The 21,672-nt window shown below is 34.8% G+C and overlaps 2 protein-coding genes across 2 annotated transcripts in view; one reads left to right on the top strand and one right to left on the bottom strand.

Annotated features, from left to right (window-relative positions):
- The first annotated feature begins 6,610 nt into the window (after nt 1-6,610).
- The window catches only part of LOC127804065 (uncharacterized), a 30,636-nt gene continuing 15,574 nt past the window's right edge, over nt 6,611-21,672 (top strand). The window contains exons 1-2 of the mRNA XM_052340787.1: nt 6,611-6,839; nt 6,945-7,018. Of these exons, the coding sequence (XP_052196747.1) occupies nt 6,723-6,839; nt 6,945-7,018 (191 nt within the window). The 5' untranslated portion in view covers nt 6,611-6,722. The remainder of the gene's footprint in view (nt 6,840-6,944; nt 7,019-21,672) is intronic.
- Nucleotides 7,866-8,897, bottom strand: LOC127804066 (uncharacterized). Its single transcript, XM_052340788.1, has 3 exons — nt 8,741-8,897; nt 8,539-8,657; nt 7,866-8,442 (listed from the first exon to the last, which is right to left on the bottom strand). Exons 1-3 carry the CDS (start codon nt 8,877-8,879, stop codon nt 8,287-8,289), a joined length of 414 nt encoding a protein of 137 aa, XP_052196748.1. The 5' UTR covers nt 8,880-8,897; the 3' UTR covers nt 7,866-8,286.

Here is a 21,672-nt window from a genome sequence, read left to right as displayed (position 1 = left end):
TCTCTAATGTGGTGGTTAAAGGCTTTACACTCCATAGCATCAATGGCAACTTAAACGAGCATAAGGAAGGAAAACAGCTCCACATGGTCCATCAAGTTAGTAGTTTCATCATAAAGCTTGATGGCTAGGATGCAAAATATTTTCAGGGGAACTTTAGCCATGGAAATTCCAACTCAAGGGTTGGAGCCTAAGGCTCAAGGCTCTTCTCTTATCTTCTTTAGTTTTTGTAATTTCTTTTTCAATGAGTCGATGTTGTTTCTCTTATAGAGTCTTGTCTTCTAGGGCACGAAATGAGTTAGAATGCTATTTTTCTTTAAAATGGTACTGCTCTTACTCATTATAGAGAGAGTAGTCTTCCATTTCATTCTGTTCTGTTTGGCAATTGTCCTATTGGGATTGTTCATGCTAGTGATGATGTTGTCCTATTAGCGAATGAATCTGCTCAACAACTCAATGAGATGTCGAACCTAACCCTCTAATAGTGTAAATCAATTAGGAGGTGAAGGCAAGTTTTGATTTTGGTTTGAGATTCCTTAAGCCTGACTTGGATTGCTCCCAACTTCCTAGTTGTGAGTAAGGTCACATCTCAGGGCCATGATAGCTAGTGGCTCAAATGACCCTGAGGCTTAACAATATTGAACAAAGTAGAAATGAGTAGTTGGGCTCCATGATAGGTGCCAAATGATGATAGTTAGGGACCAATCACCAAGGTTTACCTTGATGAAAGCACCTATAAAAAAGATGCGAGATTGGATCTCCTAGTTTAGCCTCTGCTGCTTAAGTTAGTATGAAGCACTAGTAAGTATATAATGAGCAAGATGAATTAGATAGATTTACCTATGAGAAAACAAAAGTTATGCCAAAAATAGGATACTTAGTATTATCTCTAATTAAGATTCTTAGGCTCGATAGTTAATGGGTTGATGGAAGATTTGTCAGGTCATATTATAATAATAGCAAATCCACCAAATCTGTTTCGGATCCTCTTGGATTGAAATCTAGAAGTTGAATTCATTGACTTATCTCTTGGAGCTCAGCTAGATATAGGGACATGTGTTATAGCCTTATTGCTAGGTAATAAGGACACATGACAAGATCAAATTTGTTGTTCTCTAGGGGTACTTCAGTAATTTTAAATTTTTTAAGTGCTTTCTTATCGATGTATAGGATTATCTTGATTTAGGATAGAGTTAAGACTTTTAATAGAATTAAAATATTATTAGATGAAATTAAGAAAACATTTTCAATAATGGCTAACATGAACTCGAGTTTAAAAGTACAATAACTTATTTGTTATTTTTTAAAGTACATAAGCCTAAATAACCGTAAGTTTAAAAGTGCATTGGCTTATTTGACTCTTTTTTAAAGTACAATGTTTAAATTAATCTTAAGATCAAAGTACAATGACTTATTTGACACTTCACTTTTCATTAATTTATTATTTCATTATTTAATAATGAAACAAACTACACAACAATATATGTCGTACGCATTACTCTAATAAAAATAAAGAAAAACGTCAGTCATTATTTTAGAATTTTGTTTTAAAATAAAAATATGTATTGTATCTTATTGTTAGCTTTTAAATAATCTTATTAGTTAATGATATTATATATCATGTTTGGAAATTAATGTGCCAAGTAAAATGAGCCTAATAGAGCTAAGCCCAAGACAAGTCCAAAGGCCAAATAGATTGCAAAAAAGCCCAAAAAGGGCCTAGGAGACTCTCCCAATAGAAGAGGTTCTTAGGAGACTCTACAACAAGCTTACCCCAGTCCAATTCTCCTTGTCCAGGGAAGCAGTCTCCTAGAGACCTTGTAAACCATGTCCTGTCAACTCATCTCTAAAATTTTTACCTTAAAAATCAAAACAAATAATCTCAAAATATATGCATATTTTCCCATTTGTTAGTTTTAACTTCTATAAATAAGGGATAACTCCCACCTGACCTCTTCAGGTACGTTAAAAATTCTATAGAAATTATATTTCTATTATAAATAATACAGTTACTTTCTATATTCTCTATTATTTTTGACTAAATTAACTTAGACATCGGAAGGTTTTTGTTTTACAAGTTTATTGAAAACTAAAGATTCTCCCACAACTTAAATTTATTGTTATATCTCGACAACAATAGAAATATTTAAAAAATCAATAGAATTGTTCAAAAACTGAAAATAATGTATAATTATTATATCTTAATCTATACATAACATTATCCAAAAATGAAACAAAAGTGTTGATGAAGCGACTTAATGAGTGCAAGATAATAAAAATAAAATATTGAGTTATTAGTTTTTTTAAAGAAGATGAAATTTTATATTAATTAAGAAAGAAAATTACAACCCAAACGATTTACCAATAACTAAACCCTTGTAATAAATAAGTAATAAATGTGGGTTTTATTACAATTATTATATTTTTGTAATCAAAATTAAAAAGTAGGGATCCTCTATACTTTATTACTTTTAACTGCCTTCACTTGTTTTCTTTTAAAGAAGTAATTGTAATCTAAAAATGAAATTATATTTTATCAAACATTACATTACTAAAAGTTTTACTTAAAAGCAACTATAATTACTTTAAAAAAAGAAACAATTACAATTAAAAAATACAATAAATCCAAAGAGGCTCTAACTCGGGGAAATAAAATTCATAAATAATAAATGAAAATATAAATTAGATAAAAAATTTAAAAATTTATTTAAACCCCCCAAAAAATCTCTAAAATTTCAAAATCCTGTCACTTTATTGCTTGTGATAGAGGAAGGGCCACTAGACTTCAACTTGGACTGAAATCAATTAACTGGACCACCAAAGTTGGCAATTATTAAATTTGATTGATCTCCCCAACTAACCCCATTGATTTTATCACCATGCATATGTGTTGTATCTTTAAAGTTAATGATATATAAATAATGGGTAAATCTCACATCTTACTTATGAGTTTGATAAAATTATACTAACTATTATGGTGTTTAAAAGAATGTTACTAATCTCTCTCTTGAGGTTAAGTAAAAATATAGTTAATTTTATTATAATTTTTAAAATGTCTTCCTTGCTCTTCTTTCTCTTTTTTATAATAAAAAAATAATAATAACTAAATTATTATTAAAACCCACACTAATGGATTCATTCTCTTATTCTTGTTATGGAGTGGGTTCAATGAAAAAGAAAAAAGACAAAAGAGCATGGGTTTTGAAACCCGGATTCAAAATCCTTTTGAAAATAGGTTTCAAACCCAAATTTGAAACCCTTCTTTAGAATGGTTTCTTCTAAATTCAAATAACACTTTGAATTTGAATTCAAATAACTATTTCAAATCTAAATTTGTACCAATGAGAAAGAGAAACAAAAATTTACTATTAGACATCGTTCCTATCATTTTTCTACCATTGGCACATCACCGTCATCTAGTCTCCACCACCAGCCCATTACACACTTATTATTATTGGTTTGTCATAAGAAAAAAATCCCTCATTGTGCAATAGATTTTTTTTTTTTCATTTAATTCATCATAGATAATATGAGAGAATAGATATAACAAAAATAAAAGGATAGAGTTATAAGAGATAAAGAAAATAAGTAGAAAAGAGAGAGAAAGAGAAAACATCTTTAAAATATAAAGACAACATATTCATTTTGTTTGATTTGTTAATGTCAAGGGATGTGTATGCTAGTTTTAGAAACACGAGGGTAATTAGTGCAATTTATTCAAACCTTAAGGGTGGTGTGTTAAATTTACCCACAATAATAGATAAGACTAACTATTGTTCTAAATGTAATGATTAAAGTCAAGCAAGTGTACCTTATTTTCAAATAATGTGTATTTATTCTATTTAGTTTTCACTTCAAAAGTAATTTTATTAGTTGATAAAATGTTACAAAATATGATACATTTTTATTATAACTTTTCAGTTGCCCTTAAAACAATGGTTAGCATTACCCTTAAATAAAAATTAAATATATTTTCTATGTTAAAAAATATGTCTCATTGATAATAACAAGATAAATTACAATAATCACCCTCTTAAATTTTCTTAATTTTAAAGATATCCTTCACATTTTAGAAATAGTAACATCTTCCTCTCTTATTACAAACAAGACAAAATAACCAAAATACCATTTTTTTCTCAGCAAAAGAATACAAAATTTAAAAATTAAAACATTGATAATGTTGGTCTTGTGGCCACCACTGATGCCCATCGAACCCGCAATAATTATTAAAGTTTGATTAGGTTCAATTATGGAACCACAAATTAGTAGGGGTTCATCATAAAACCGCAACAATTCAAAGTCAATGACGTGAATCTCAATATTATTTATATCAAATAAAAATGGAGAAAGAGATAATGAGATCTAAAAATGTTAAAGTAATGAGTAAGAAAAACAAGAAAAGAGAAAGAGAATGATGATGATGAAGAAAAGAAAGAGATGAAAGAAAAAGAATAAGAAGAAAAAACTTACCTCACAAATCATACCTTGAAGCCATCACAAACCCTACATTTGATTAGCAAAGGAATAAAATGATTGAGAGAGATTGATGATGGGCTCCATCAACGATTGACTTACATAAATCCCATAACAATAGAGTTTGAAGCACTATTGCCATGGGTTTTTGCAACCCCACGGGCAATGTGGGAGAGAGAAAAAGAGAGATCAACAATGCAAAATTTTGTCCTTTGGGAATAATCATCTCTATTATCACTAAGGGTGTTTATTTAATTCGGATTGAGAATCGAATTCTTAAAAATCTTGGACTAATAAGGGTTGGGATTGAACTAGTTTGGTATTTTTTTTTTCTTGTTTCTGAATATGAAATTAAAAAAAATACATATATATATATTTTAAAAATATATATTGTTTTGAATATATATTTAAAAAATCTATATACTTTTGAATATATAAATATATGTTTACTTTTAAGAAAATGAGCTAACAATAACACAAGTTACATCAACAGCAGGGAGTCAGGACTAAGCGGGACCAACTGATTTTCCTTCTTTGATCAGTTCATACCAATTTAGAAATCAATTGGTGCATTTTAATGGATCGAGTCTTGGACTAAAATTTGACCACCTCTAATTGCTATGACCTTAAACAACCATGGCAAACCAAGAGAGATAAGGAAAAGAAACATGGGTGATAGGAGATATAGGTGAGAGTTTAAGAAAAAAAAAAAGAAAAAGTGGTTTTTAAATTATGAGGGTATTCTAAATATTTTTGAATATCTAACTACTAACGACAATTAAAATCGCAAGATGATATTAAATTATAAAGGTACTTATTATATTTTCTCAAATGTCAAAAGTTATTTACATAATATATTAAAGGTAATAATTAATTAAAATGTTCATAAACTATGAAAGTATCAGTATTATATTATTTTATTTACAAAAAAATTAGTAACATTTTCCTTAAGCAAATCTATGGAGGAAAACTTGTCAAGTTGTTTAATTATCTACAAGTGTTTTGTAAAAGACTAAAGTTAAATTAAATTAGAATGTACATGATTAAAAAGGACATAAAAATTATAATTATATATAAATATATATAAATTAAATTATATAGATAAACTAATTATGTATAAGTTTTATTATTACATATAAAGTATATTTTAACAAGTCTTTGTGTAATTTGATCAAAATGAGTTGGGTATTTTACAAAAAAGATTAGTCATGTAAAATATATTATTTAAAACTATATTCTAATAAATTTGTGTATAATTTATAACAATTGAATATGTAACTATTATGAAAATATATTTATTTTAACAAAAGTAAGAAAGAAAAGAAAGAAATTTGATTTCGGTTTTTATAAGGATATAGAGAAATTAAAATGTATTTTAATTTTTTTAAAAGTATGAGTGTTTAATTTTTGACCTGAACTGAAAAATCAAATCAGAGTAGATTGAAAAATTTGATTTAGTTTTAGGTCAAAAAAATTTGAAAAATCAATTTACAATCCGGTCCATTCCTAGTTTTAGACTAAAGATCGAATAAATACAATAGTATATGCGCCGTAATATGCAATGTATGTAGTATGTAAATTAAACTGTCTTATTCCAATATAATTCTACTCTTATTTAATTTAAATATTTTATTAATTTTGATTCATATTCGATTCGATCTGAATTCATTAAACACCTTTATTTACAAAGATAAAACAATTGAGTTAGACTTATTTTATTTTACTATCGATATTTTTGGAATTTATTTTTATTTATTTTATGTTTTATTTTTATTTTGTGCTAAAAGAATAGAAACTAATAACATATGTTTATTTTCATTTTGCTTCAGATAATCTTTTAAAACTCTTATTTACATAGATATTTTTATATTAATTAAATGAGGTTTACAAAGATAAGATTAAATAAAGTTTTCAACCGTGCAATTGGCAAATTTATTTATTGCTTTTATAAAAAATAAAAAATATAAAAGCACAGCGCGCACAGTCACAGTCCCCAACAAGAAGAAAGGAAGCACCGAGGCAATGAATGAACGAAAGTGATAAACGTAAGAAGGCAGGATGCTAACACGTGGGCTGATAAATTGTAATAATAATTAATTAATAATTAGAGATAAATTATAAGATATATCTTCCACTTTCAAAATTCAAACTCCCCCTTGTCTCGCTCTCGCTCTCTGTATTCTGCACTTGCATTTAGCTCAGCTCAGGTGATAATTCCTTTCAAAGCGAGAAAGAAGAGCGAAGCAAAAGAAATGGATAGGGCGACGCCTGTACGGAATCCCCACACATCCACCGCCGATCTGCTGACGTGGACGGAGGTTGCTCCCGCGACCGCCACTTCCTCTGCCAGTGCCTCTCGCTCCCGTCAGGTACCTCATTTAATTTCCAGCCCTCACTATAAGTCCTTCCCGTCGTTTTCCTGCGACTCACCGAGGTTTCTGTGTTTTTTTTTTTTTTTTACTGAAAATAAAAAGCCGTCGGATGGAATCGGTAAGGTGCTGTTTGGAGGTCGGGTCACTGATCAAGAATCTGAGAGCCTAAACAAGCGGTGAGAGAGATCTGCTCCAATTTGTACTTGAATCCTTTTTCTTGAGGTTTTGTATGGTTTTCCGCTTGTCTTTTATTTTATTTTAGTTGTACGATTGTCTTCTGTTTTATTCGCTTGCATGTTTTGTTCTGTTTGATGAGTTCGTTGCATATTCCGGTTGTTTGTTGAATTTGGCTTCATGATCTGTTGATAGCGTTTATGTTTTTGAAGATCTCTAAATCTGTCACGTAGTGTCGGCGATTCTTGTCAATCGCTGCTTTTTTGAAGCAGAGATTCAATTTTTTTTTTTTTTTTCCATTTTGGTTCTCGTATTTCGGCTCTAATTTATATAGCCGAAGAAAGAAGGCGTTTTCATCTTAATGGTTTCCTGATCGATTGATTTCTGCACTGTGAGCACTTTGCCCCGAACTCTTCCTGTCAGTCTGTTCACTGATTTTTAAATATCTCGTTTTATTATTATTATTATTATTATTTTTTTATAATTATCTACTGCAATGTTTGCATGCCAACGATTAGTGCCAGTTCTCAACAGTTAACTGTTCAAAATCTTAATTTTGCTTTTAATGACCAGTTACCTAATGCTTATACAAATTAATTCTATCTCTTTATGATGACCTTGCTTTCTCTCTCTCTCTCAACCACCTGCAGTATCGTTGCATTTCTTAATGCTTGTAGCCTTGCTTTTATCTAGAGGGAGAATTTTCTCTCTTAGATGGCTCAAAAGGGTTGTCTTCATCCCAGTGTTCAAAAACGCGCTAGGCGCTAGTCGGGCGTCAGGCTGGGGCCTAGCGCCTAGGGCGCCTAGGCGGGGCCTAGGCGACGACTAGGAAAAATGATTTTTTTTTTTTTTCTAAAAACCTTTTGATGTAATTTGATATTATTTTCAGGTAAATCAAAGTTGAAAAGACAAGTGAAATAATAGAATTAAGACTCAAAAAATAAACTATTATATTAATTATAAGTTCAAGAAGGTAGAAGTAGCAATAATACAACATAAACCATATCCGAAGAATCTAAGTCTAACTATCTAATTGGTCTTCTTCCTCTCCATATTCTTCCAATACACGATCTTCATCGGACTCAAAATCAAATTCATTGATTTCTTGCTCATCTTCTTCTTCTGATTGAAAATCATCTTCATGAAGCTCTCTCATCCTAGAACTTCTTCGAGCTTGAAGCATCTCGTCTGCTCCCGATGCTTCACCAACCACTTCCCAAGTGAGCCCCGTACCAGGCTCAACTTCTTCATCATCTTCTCCATCAACGATCTATCCTTGTGCATTACTAGCATCACTAGCAAGTAGCACATCAACATTCCTTTCCTTCTCCCTTTTGTGCTTGTTCATCAATTTCGCATTAAATTGAACATAGACTAGATTGTTCAATCGATTCACGTCTAGTCTATTTCTTTTCTTCGTATGTATCTACATAAATAAAATAAAAGCAATATCAATATAAATGATAACTGAATAAGGATAACTAATTGATAGTAAATAAATATAATTCATATATACACTAACCCCTTCAAAAGTGCTCCAATTTCTTTCACAACCGGATGAACTAGTGGTTAACGAGAGAATCTTTCTCGCCATTCGTTGCAAGTTTGGAGTTTGATTTCCATAAGTCATCCACCATGTAACTACACAGGTCAAACAAGTATAAAGTAAACAAATTTAATTTATACACTAATACACAATAGAAAGGATTAAAAGAATTTTATACCTGGATTATAATTGTCATCATTTTTCGCACACCCTTGAGTTGCCCACGATTTTCCAAAAGCTCCATCTTTACGAGTATACTTTGGCAACTCAACATTTATAACATGGCCTTGCAATTCACCATCATAATGATAAAACATCTCCACACAGTTAAAAAGCCCATCAATCACTTCATTATCAAGTTGTATATCCATATCCTTGAAAAAGTAGTAGGGATTCAAAAGGTAAGCTGCAAAATGTAGTGGACTATCTAGCCTATCTTTTACCCTTGCTTCAATAATCTCCATAATAGGCTTATAGTTCTTTTCAAGATTATTTAAGGCCTCCTTAATATCTTCCTTTGCTTGCTTAATCTCTCCACATAAAAAGCCCATAGAAGGCTTTCTATCCGCATCAACAATTCGAAGTACCTTCACCAAAGGTGCAAAAACTTTAAGGCATATAGTCACACCATTCCAAAAAGCAATGCTCATCACAGTAGCATAGGCTGCTTTCCCTTTAACAATCTTTGACCATTTGCACTCCTCCCATTCGGAGCTGGTAAACATTGCCCTCAATTGGGCCTTTTTCTCCATCAAACTCTGTAAAGTCAAGAAAGCAGAAGCGAATCTAGTAACTCCTGGTCTCACTATATCCCTCTTCTTTGTAAATGACCTCATTAAGGACAAGGTCTTATGGTGTGCATAAATGAAGATTGTGAAACTCTTGGCCTGATCAATGACTTTCTTATACTTCGACAGTTTTCCAATACTTTCAAGCATCAAATTGATGGTGTGAGTAGCACATGAGGTCCAAAAGATATTTGACCTCTTCACCTTCAATAATTTTGCCGCTCCCATATTATTGGCAGCATTGTCGGTTACTACTTGGATGACGTTTTGTGGCCCAACTTGCTCAATGCATTTATCCACATACTCAAAGATAAGTTCACTTGTATGTGCTTCATCTGAAGACTCTCTAGAAGAAAGGAAAGCAGTACCTGCATTAGAATTAACACATAGGTTCATGATGCTTCTCCTTTTTCTATCTGTCCAAGCATCTGTCATAATGGAGCACCTAGTTCGTGCCCACTCTTCTTCATGCTTCTTCAATAACTCTTTTATTCTGTCAACTTCCCCCTTTAATAGTGGTTCCTTCAATTGGTATTGACTGGGAGGTTTGAAGCCCGGCCCAAATTGACCAACCGCCTCAACAAACAATTTGAAGCTATCATTGTCAATCGCATTGAAAGGTATACCAGCTTCATATACCCATCTAGCACAATATTCACGAACAGACTGTGTTCTCTCTTTAAATAGTGCTTCACTAATAGTTTGTTGTCTTTGGCTCATTCTCGCACTCAAACAAGTTTCAGGGCTGATGGAGCTTGCAAACTTATCGATAGGGCCAAGAGTACGGGACGTTTTTCTGCTACCTAACTCTTGCAATTCATCTTCATCATCCCCTTCCACTCTTTCGGAGATATTAACAGTTGATCTCATCAAATCTTCCTCCTCCTCCTTATTTTTCCTCTTATTCTTTGCCTCGGCAATAGCATTCTTACATTTGGCTTGATCAGTTGGAGAAGATTTTGGACATGTAGAAACATTTCCAGAAATGTGGCCAATGTGTTCTTTTACTCTGTAAACACCTCCAGACATAATTTTACCACACAACTTACATTTAATTTTATCCATATTTTTCGGATCAATTAACATTCCATACTCTCATCCGACATCATTTGACTTCCTTTTAAGAATTGAGGAGGCCTCGGACGATGCTCCCGTACTTCCAGTCCTATCCGAATCATTCATTTCACTTCATGACTCCTGTTTTTCCCTGAGTATTGAATAATTTCAATAATATACATTAAAATTTAACTAAAACTCATCAAATGAAATGAAATCAGCTGCTGCTTGAAGCAGCAAGCTTGCATATTGCTTGCTTGCTGCTTCAACGAGCAGCAAGCAGCAGCAACTTGCTGCTTGCTTGCTGCAGCAACGCAAGCTTGCTGCTTCAACGAGCAGCAAGCAAGCAGCAAGTTGCTGCTGCTTGCTGCTCGTTGAAGCAGCAAGCAAGCAATATGCAAGCGAGCCATGAGTAGCTTTGCGTTGCTGCTTGCTGCTGAGTTGCTGCAGAAAGGCAAGCTTGCGTTGGCGGAGGAAGATGGATGGTTGGATACATACCGCAGCAAGACGCGAACGGCGACGAGAGAGAACGACCAACAGGTGAGGTCGGCAGCAACGAGAGAGCAAGACCAAGAGAAGAGATCAATGGCGGTGGCGAACAACCAAGAAGAGATCGAAGGCGAGAGAGAGAGAGAGATAGGAGCCGCGATGAACACAACCAGAGAGAGAAAGAAAGGGAAAGGGGATCGGGAAATAGAGAAAGGGAGGGGGGAAAAAAGGTTGGCCCAAGACGCGCACGACCTAGGTGGCCCAGGTCGTGCGCGACCCAGGTGGCCGCCCAGGCGGTTAGGCGCCGCCTGGTCCGCCTAGGCGGCGCCGCGGACCGATTAGTCGGCCATGGCGCATAGGGCTACCGAGTAGCCCTAAATCGATGCGGCCGGTTGCCGCTCAGCGCCTAGGCGACGCTTAGGCGGCTGCCTAGGCCGAATTTTCGAACACTGCTTCATCCCTTGCATGATGGGGCTATTTTTTCATTATATGGGAACGGAAAGCCCCTGGCATTGGTAAAATTATTCTGCGAATTTTGCTGTGACTTTAAGCATTATTGGCAAGTATCCTCTGTGTCCTTGTAGTTTGTGGTATAGGCTAACATCTATATTGCCTCATTCTCGCAAATGAATTTTTCACAGTTTCATGCTTGCTTCCTAGCATGCTAAACATCCTGTTAACACACATCTTTGTCTCTGAAAGAATATTAATCCCTTTTTTAAGAATGATATTACTAGTCTTTAAGAGGAATTGAACCCTTTGGCTCCTGTAGACTTTGATTATTGTGCTTTCTTCAACCACTAAACAATGTAATGTTCATTCTAGAATATGAAGAACGATGGGATTCTAGAATATGAAGAACTATGGGAACAGCTACTAGTTCTGCTTTTAATGCTAGAATTGCCAATGCAGTGGATTATCTTCATGAATTGTGGGGCATGCTATACACCCAGTGTGATGCCCTGACCCTTTCCATAGGTATTTAGAGCTATTTTGATGTTAAATGGATCCAGTGGGTGAAATTTGGAGGAAATTGAAAACTTATGAACATGGCAGGCTTAGGATTACCAGAAAATGGGGGCAAATTGGGAATACAAAGCCTTTATTAGACTACACCTAGAGGTCTAATTCAATAGGAAATCCTTTTGGAGATGGAGTTCATCATGGATCAAGTTTGGAGAGGAATTGAACCACAAGTAAAAAAAGTCGATTGTTTGAACCTAACAGTCATTTTGATCTTAAAAAAGAGAAATTGCCATAAAGGGTGAATTTTGGGGCAAAACTTGGAGAGGCAGTGAGGCACTAGAGGTAATATGGAAATGAATATTAAAATTGAGAGGGTGAAAATTGAGTCCATAGGGCGCTTGGTGAGGAACCTCATTTTGCATGACAGGTTTTATAAGACTCGAAATTTGAGACTGGTCAAACAGATGAAATTTTGAGGTATGAGTAGTGGGCTCTATTTAAGAACATTAGAAGCGAGAATGGGAGGTTTTAGACATAGTAAAGATCCCCCAACACGAAACTCTAGTTTTGTTGCTGGTAGAAGTAGATCAACTTTGAAAGGCGTGAAAACTCATCAAATAGTATCAAATCAATGTGAAATTTGATCGGTGCCTCGTATAGGAGGAGGGCTAGGGGCATAAAAAGTTATTGATGTTTATGGGAGGCTAAAAAATACGCACCTTTGCATGTAATATGAGGTACTTGGATTTGGTCAAAATACATGGGACTTGGTACCGAAAATAATACAAGAGTGGTAGTGAAACAAAGAATGAGAATAATTTTATTTGTAGGAGATATCAAATATGAATTACCTTGAAAAGTGTGTTCATTTACTGATGTGACTGGAGAAAGTACAAGAGGACACCTACCATTTCTAGTATGTTTCTCATCCATCTAGAATTGCTAAAAAAAAGAAAAAAATTGTTATGGAGGTATATGGACAGGGCCAACCACATGGAGGGACTCGTAAGGTAATCTATTTTGTGGGAAAGTAAGTTTATTTGGTAAAAGGGGCATCGCAGATAATGTGACAACTCACCCCCTCAAGTGCGCTGCTAATAATTAAAATTAGGGTAGTTTTTCAATTTAATGTTATTATTTAATTATTTTATATTATTTTCATCCTGCAACTACACTAAACCAACTATATTCAAATAACTCATCCAAGGTTATCTTAATCAATCTAGGGTTTATCCCATAATTGCCTTGGGTTATTATCACAGTATTTCAACCCTCATGTTAGGTTACTTCGCAACTTTGGTTTACTCATTTGATTCAACCCATTGGGCCCCAATTATGATATTGGGTGTCACATAAAATTATGTTTTAGGTGGGCCTTAATCTTCTCTTTAAGTTGGACCTTAGGTTTATTTAAATTGTTGTGCCCAATTTACTCCTCACTTGGGCCTAATCTTGAAACACACTTGGGTTCATTATACAACCACTTGGGCTTGTTATTCACCCGCCACATAAGTGCAAATTGGGCCCCCAGTCCAACTCCTTGGTGGTATTTCCCATGTGTGCCTCCTTTCGCTCAAATTTTGATCCCATTTTACTTCCAATTGAGCCCAAGCCTTACCCCACTTTTTAAGGGCCTATTTGAGTTTGTGTTTGTTTACAAAATTTTCGAAATGAAAACTAAAATTCATGTTTGATTTTGTGTTTGGTGTTAAAAAAAATGAAAAACCAAGTCAAGAAAATGAAGAGTTTGGAAATGCTCAAAACCTCTTTCCTTGTTGAGCATTCCATTCCCCCCCCCCCCCCCCCTCTCTCTCTCTCTCTATATATATATATATTTGGTAATTATATATCTTATAATATATTAAAAAATTGAACTCGAGCACAAAAATCAAACGATGTTTCAGTTTTAGTTTTCCTTTCTATGGCAATTGACAGACATAGTTTTTAAAGGTGCATCTAGGCTCAATGCTCAGCTGAGGGTGCCTTGTTCTATGTGGCACAAGTTACACGCTTTTTACCCCTATGTCATTTTTTTTTTTATGGACATGTTAAAAAATCTAACCAGTTATAACTAGATAAAATTAAAAGAAATTTGAGAAAACAATATAACACCCTATTAGCTATCTAACATAAAACCCCAACATTAAAACTAAATTTCTCAAGTCTCAATAACTATTCAACACAAAGCCCTAAACCCTAAAGTGAGAAAGTGACGCAGTGTGTGATGCGTGTGTAGAGAACTAACACATGAATGATACTCTCAAAGCAACAAGTTTCAAGCACCGAAACTTGGTCTTGAGTAAGAGAAGAAAACCGAATAGGTTGTTGGAAAATTGAAATTGGAAAAAATTGTTTACAAACCCTAAAATCTAAGTACTTATAGTGTTTGGCCACCCCATGGTAGTATTGTAAATAAAAACCAATTAGAATCCTAATAGAAATAAAACCCTAAAATATGAAGTAGAATAAAATCCTAAAAGAATATGAAAATATGAAGTTTCGACCCCTATTTGGGTCGATTCTTGAACGGGTCGGTTTGGTCCAGGTCTTGAACGGGCCCTCCATCTTGTCTCAAACAGTGACCACATCATTCACCTTTACTTGAAAAGAATTTGTCCTTGAATTATGATCCAGGTATGACAACTCCACATCCAACAAATACAAAGAAAGATTAGCAACATTAGAAGTTTTGGAAATGTAATCTCTTTTTTCTTCAAGGTGTTTGAATTTATCCTAGGATTTTTTATTTTTATATACACAAATCATAACAAAATCCTCAACATAACCATGTAAGAATAGCATTCCCAATAATATAATTAAGGAACGATAAACTTAATCATAAACGGAAGCAAAATCAAAACCTAACGATATTGCAACTTAATACAAAAATACATTCATACATATTTCCTGTCCAATGAATCATTACAACAATAGTTATAAACTAAATACAAAACCATCTGAATGACTGGTCCTAGTCCTGGCATAGGACCTATAACTTCCACCATGCTCACGCCTCGATCACCCATTTACCCTTCCGGCTGCTCATCTCGCCTGGAACGTGGAATATTCCAGGGACATAGTCCAACATTAATGAATGGTGTACGAATATGTATAAACAGATACTCTAGTGTAACTTCCCTGGCAAACCAACCCAGTACGGAATCCTAGGCAGTAGTCCCGACTTGCATACAAGGCAACGGGGTACCCCAAACCTTGTTCCAACAGTACTCTTAGGGAATTATGGTTACACAATCAAGGTGACATCCCAATTCCATGCACAAGTATCAATATGTCAATAACATCATGTCATGTGAAAATTTCGACTATCGATGCAACAATACATGAACAAATATGATAAAGATGATCATAAATCCGGTGAGTATCATGCATAATATAAGCAATCACATCACGTATAAGATTTTTAGAGTAAAACCACTTACCTTTCAACAAGATTCAGATCACCTTGAAAAATGTGCACTACCTCAGTTTGCATGCCAAGCCTCAAAAGTTGTACAAACACTCAAATCTTGAGCCACAAAGCACTCTATTCATCATATTTATTTAAATAAATATCAACCCTATTTTTTCATAATTTATTCACATTTTTCATTATTTTCTTCCTATTTTTCTCTTGGAAAAATCCAAAATAAATACCAACTCAAACATTTTTCCAAATATTTTTGCACCATAATTCCTAAAATAATTTTCTAAGAATATTAAAAAAATTACAGAAAATACCTCAAAGCCACGCCCCTAATGCGTGTGCTGTGAGTGAGGACTGGCGCGTGCACCTCACGCGTCGGTCGTCTTCTCTGGCTCCGGCACATTGACGATGCTGGCTTTTTCTCCTAGCTTGTTCTATTCCTTCAGTCGATCAAGATGGTGGGCTTGGATGCTTGAAAAGATGGTCGGAAGTGGTCCAACCGGAGGTTTAAACTTTCGCCCGATGCACCTTCAAAACCTCGCCAAACCTATGTGAAAGCTCTCCAAATCCTCTAGAAACACTCCTCAACCTTCAAGGAACAAAAGCCCCTCATCCCATGCTCTTGATTCAAACCAAAATGAGAGAAATTTGAGTTTTAATTTCTGGAAACCCTCTGCCCCTTCGATTTCTATTTATTGCCAAAATTGAGCTCCAAAACATCCAACCCTGTCTAATCCTTGGTCATTAATGGCCTTACCTCCCTTAGATCGACCTAAAGCTGTGATTAAAGCTCCGAAAATGACCCCCCAAAGGCTCAATTCTCTGGCCAAGACAACCAGATTTTCTTGAACAAATCGACGACGACGTGGTCAATTTTCGGCCTAAGGACAACTCCCAAAGCATCCTACCCTAGCCCTGACCCTCTGGAGCCCTTCCTTGAACACCCCACCGGCCGAAATTGGCGATGGGAAAGGCAGTCGGCGGTTGGCAATGTTCACTGCTAGTTTTTTCGAAATTCCACTTTTGCCCATCTGACTTTTTAAATTTCCATTTCTGCCCTTTCCAAATAGCCCTTAAACTTTTCAAAACTTCCATCGAGGCCCTTAAGTTCTAAGTTTCTCATCCCCACCTTGAAGATTTAGAAATTACATTATTTCGACCTTCTTCGGGCATTTTTAAGAAATTACACTTTGGCTCGAATAACCAATTTGATCGTAAATCCTTTTGTTTCAATCCGAAACCACTTAAGGGTTGTTCCTCATGCAAAATTTGACTCCTTTAAGGGTTCCGTTGACTTCCCAGAAATCCCTTACGTCAATTCGATTTTTCAGTCCGAATTATAGCTGTACCGAAAACTGTTTCTGATCTGACTTCTTTTGATGCTAAAATCATGCCTTGGGGTGCTTGTTAGGAACATACCTATTTCCTTAGCTATCTAAGCTCTCGGGCCTTCTCTTTGGTTGATTTGGTCATTTTCTCAGACTATTCTGATTCTGATTCCAAAGACAACCCAAAGTTTTTGGGTATTACAAAAAATACCCATATAATTAGGCAAATCCACAACATAAGCATTGTCATTGATTTTCTTTGTAATCTTGTAAGAACTATACTTCTTTGGCTTGAGCTTGCTTTGTTTTCCTGCTGGAATCCTTTCCCTCCTCAAGAATACCATGACTTCATCTCCAACCTCAAATACCTTGTACTTGCTATGCTTGTTAGCTGCCACCTTGTACTTCTCATTAGCTATTTGCAACTTTTTCTTGACATTCTCTTGAACCGCTCTAACTTGCTTGGCTAAGTCATTAGCTGTAGCACTAAAACTTGGTACCTTTGGCAACTTCACCAAATCCAATGCATGATTAGGAACTTTCATGTATACAATGGAAAATGGTGACCTTCCTGTTAAACTATGCACGACATTGTTGTAGGAAAACTCCGCTTGAGCTATGACTAAATTCCATTGTCTTGCCTTGTCTTTGCAAATGCTGCAAATTAGATTTCCTAACGTACGATTCACCACCTCTGTCTGTCCATTAATCTGGGAATGCGTTGTGTTGCTGAAATTCAAAGATGAATTGATCATTCTCCACAAAGTAATCCAGAAGTGACTCAAGAACCCTGTATTACGATCCGAAGTAATGGTTTTAGGGACTCCATGTAGTGTAACAACCTCCTTGAAAAACAGTTTGGTTGTGGCTACTGCATCTATCGTCTTCTTACATGGAAGAAAATGCGCCATCTTTGAAAACTTATCAACCATTACAAAAACAGAATTCATATCTCGTTGAGTTCGCGATAAACCCAGCATGAAGTCCATTGACAATTTTTTCCAAATAGCGTTGGGAACATGCAATGGCATGTAAAGACTAGCGTTAGAAGATTACCCCTTAGTTGTTTGACATACATAACATCTAACCACAATAATAAAAACATCTCTCCTCACTATAGGCCAATAATACTTGCCCATAACAGCCTTAATAGTCTTATCTCTACCAAGATGCCCTACTAAACCACCACTATGCAAATTCCGAATGATTTTCTCACGAAGGGATGTATAAGCAATACATAGCTGATTTCCTTTTATAAGAAATCCATCACACACATAAAAATCTCTCGGTGGTTGCTTAGACTTGCATTGTTCATTGTCCTCGAAAACAGGACGTGACACCTAACAAGGAGGTAACCTGTTTCCGATGTGGTCGAGAAGGCTATAAAGAAAAAAGTTGTATACAACCACCTCAGAATGGCAGACAGAGGCTAGGGGGAACAGAGTTAGAGATCCATCCAGAAGCTAGCGATGCCCGGGATGCAGGTAACAACCCACGCTGAGGGAGATGAGAGGAGTATCACATAGCAAAAATGTGATTGTACTAGTGTAAGGAGGAGAAACAAGTGGTACTAGTTAGGGTACCACAAGTGACATGAACTTATCCGCTCTAGCTAAGGGTGTAGTTGTGGGTTGTTGTATTTGCAGTTGTGTATGGGTGAAGTATGTATAATGTATATGGAAGTGAAATGAAATAAGAGTTTTGTATTGAAACAGCCTAAATGTGACTACTGGATATTTGTTATGTGAACCTTGTACATATGCGTAAAGGGAAAATAAGTGATGTGCTGGGATGTGAGGCCAAATTGCGTTCTTGATAGACCGAAATCCATTGGAGATCCAAGATATTGATGTAATTTTAGACATGAACTTATTGTCCCAATAGCAGGTATAGTTAGACTTTGGGGAAAAGACAATTAAGTTAGTGGAATTTACTTACAATAATAGCTATCATTTCAGTATTGGGATGTCACCTTATGAGGCACTTTATGGCAGACCTTGTAGGTCGCCTATTTGTTGGGAAGTGATTGGGGATAGAACTTTATCAGGGCCGAAAGTTATTGAGCAGTCATTTGAAAAGATTCAGATCATCAGGGTTGGAATGAAGGCGGCCCAAGATAGGCATAAGTCATATGCTGATAAGTGGCGACATGACCTAGAGTTTACTGTCGATGACCATGTATTTTTTAGGGTGATGCCGACGAGAGGTGTGTGAAGATTTGGAGTCTCTGGGAAACTCACTCCTCGTTTTATAGGACCTTTTGAGATATTGGAGCGAGTAGAATCCTTAGCCTATCGGTTAGCCATGCCTCCATAGCTAGCCAACGTACATAATGTCTTTCATGTGTCTATGCTATGAAAATACGTGCCAAACCTATAGCATGTCATTGATTATCAACCCCTTGAGATCAAAGAGGACGCATCATATGAAGAGTTGCCTACAAGTATTTTGGACTGAAAGGAGAAAGTACTAAGGAACCGATCCATTTCCTATGTGAAGGTCCAATAGCAACGTCATAGTCTAGGCCACTTGGGAATTAGAGGAAGAAATGAGACGTGTTTACTCTCATTTATTTAATAAATCAAGTGAGAATTTGGAGGACCAAATTCTGTTAAGGGGAGTGATTGTAACATCTTGGTATTTTGGGAAATAAATTAATTTTGTATTTGAGAAAATTTATTTATGATTTATTGGTTAGCTGTAAGTTTGAGGAATTTAATGGTAACATTAAATTTATTGTATTTTTGGATGAGAAAATGATTGGAAGTTTCTGGAATTATCGGGATCTAAGTATAATTTTAGAATTTGGGAGTTGGTTTAGTAAAAATGAAATTAATTGTTTTGCATGTGGGTAAACAATGGAGTATAATAGTTGGGTGGTTGTGTGCGGGAGAGATTTGGCAGGTTATCTGGTTTCAAATCATGGGAGGAAAATGCTAAAATTTATTTTAGTGAAAGGAGTTGGGATTAGTATATAAATATTTAGTGCAAGTATATTAATGAGAAAACGTGTAGGTGAGGTGGTCACGCTCGCATGCATAAGTGTAGTATGGCTGGTGGTTTGGGGTTCGAATTAAGCTAATAAACAATACTAAGTGTGCAGTGGGATTCTAGGCAATTGGAAAAGAAATAAAAAGTGAATTGAAGAGAATGTGGGAGACAAATTGGAAAGATGTGCCCCCGTGTATTGTTTTTACATATAATATAATATATAAAAAGAAAGTACATTTGGGAGGAGAATTGGAAATTGATAAAGATAATTTAATATTAGAAGAATTGGCAATTTTAATTGAAAAAGGAATGAGAAAGGCTAAGTGAGAGGATGGGCTCGAGTGTCTTGTTTTCTTTTCTTTTTATATATAGATATATATGATAATATATATTATAAAAAAAAAAGATATTGAAATGAGAGACATGATAGTGGAAGGCGCAATTATGCCTTTTTTCACTTTAAATTAGAAAAGTAAAATGACGATGTTATATATGTATGTATGTAAATATATATATATAAATTATAATATAATAAGGTGGTATATATATAGATAGAAGAGGGGTTATTAAATTATTAAGCAAAAAATGTGAAAATTTTAGAGGAAGCAAATTGAATTGGGTGGTATCATCATAGACTATTTTGTCAAAGGGACAAGTTAAATTGATGGATTGAAGGCCATTGATAAGGAAGGAAAGGGCATGAGGAGCAGAGGCCCATGATGATGCCTAAAAAGGTGGAATTTAGAGGGCTTTTTCTAAAGCCTCCAATTTGACATTATAATACTATAATAAGTAATAGATAATATAGAAAATTGATATAAGAGGAGATAGTGGGAGATTAGGTTGTAGCCCACGTGAAACTACCAATTTAATGTATAATATATATAATATTATATTTTAATAAAAGGGGGATTTGAAATTTGAGAGATTGGATTGGAGAGGATGTTGTTATGCGGATATATGTAAATATATATATATAATATTTTATGATATTAATAGATATATATATATATTTATGGTTTTATTAGAAAGAAATTGAATAGGAGGCAGTTACAAGCTGCCATATACATATACATATATATATTATATAATGGACCGTGCTACATGTTCTGACAAGATGTACAAGCTCGATGACCGAATCAGACTTCATCATCAATCATCAGGCTTCATCAATCATGAAGTTGGATCGGGCTTCATCATGGGATGAAGCCCGACCAGGCTTCACCACGGGATGAAACCCGGGGCTTCATCCAGAGGCAGAAGTGACATCTTTTAGGTGAGGACATTTTTTGAATTTTGGCGCCTTTGGTCATCTTTTAGGTAACCCAGTTATTTGTACAAGTAACATTTTCCTTATATAATATATTTTATACTTTATATAAAAAGAAGCAATGTGCGTCCATGCACATTGAGAGTCATCTCTACTCCTATGTGCTGCTGAATTAATATGTATATTTTCTCCTCCTCCACTCTTTCTTCCACATGTTGTCGATTTAATATATATATATGATAATTTATTGTGATTAATAAAAGGAAGAGGAGGCCAGCAGCAGCGTGAGCCCTTCTCAATTTTTTCATTCGTCTCTCTATTTATCAAATGCGTGAGTGTGCAACGCACTTCAGTGCGTTCTGCTTCCAATTTTCAGTTGCCCTTGTTCCGTCTCCTTTCTTCCTTCTTTTGCTCTGCTGTTTGTTTAACTCATTGGATTTTCTCTTCTTGTCTCAATAGCTCCCAAGCTCACTGCAAACATTGAAGGAAAAACATTTAAGGCAAATTCTTATACTATTTTCATTTAAATTTCATATACAAGTTTATACCGTCTTCGTTCTGTATTTTTTTTTAGTTCTTAAACCTCTTTTCTATTTTAGAAAATCTATTCCTTTCATTTTTTTTAATTAAAATTCTTATTTTAGAATAAATTTGATATTATAATTCTCACATATCTTATCATATTTAATCTTGAAAGTAGGGTTTCGATTCATCCTATATTTTTAAATGGAACGGTGTTTTTTGTCATAGATATCTATTTTTTTTGGGTGATCCAAGCTTCTCTGTCTGCTTGGTTCA

This window comes from Diospyros lotus, chromosome 6, assembly GCF_014633365.1.
Source record: "Diospyros lotus cultivar Yz01 chromosome 6, ASM1463336v1, whole genome shotgun sequence".
NCBI classification, from domain to species: Eukaryota; Viridiplantae; Streptophyta; class Magnoliopsida; order Ericales; family Ebenaceae; genus Diospyros; species Diospyros lotus.
The sequence above is the reverse complement of the archived record's forward strand: the minus strand, read 5'-3'. Positions and strand labels throughout refer to the sequence as shown.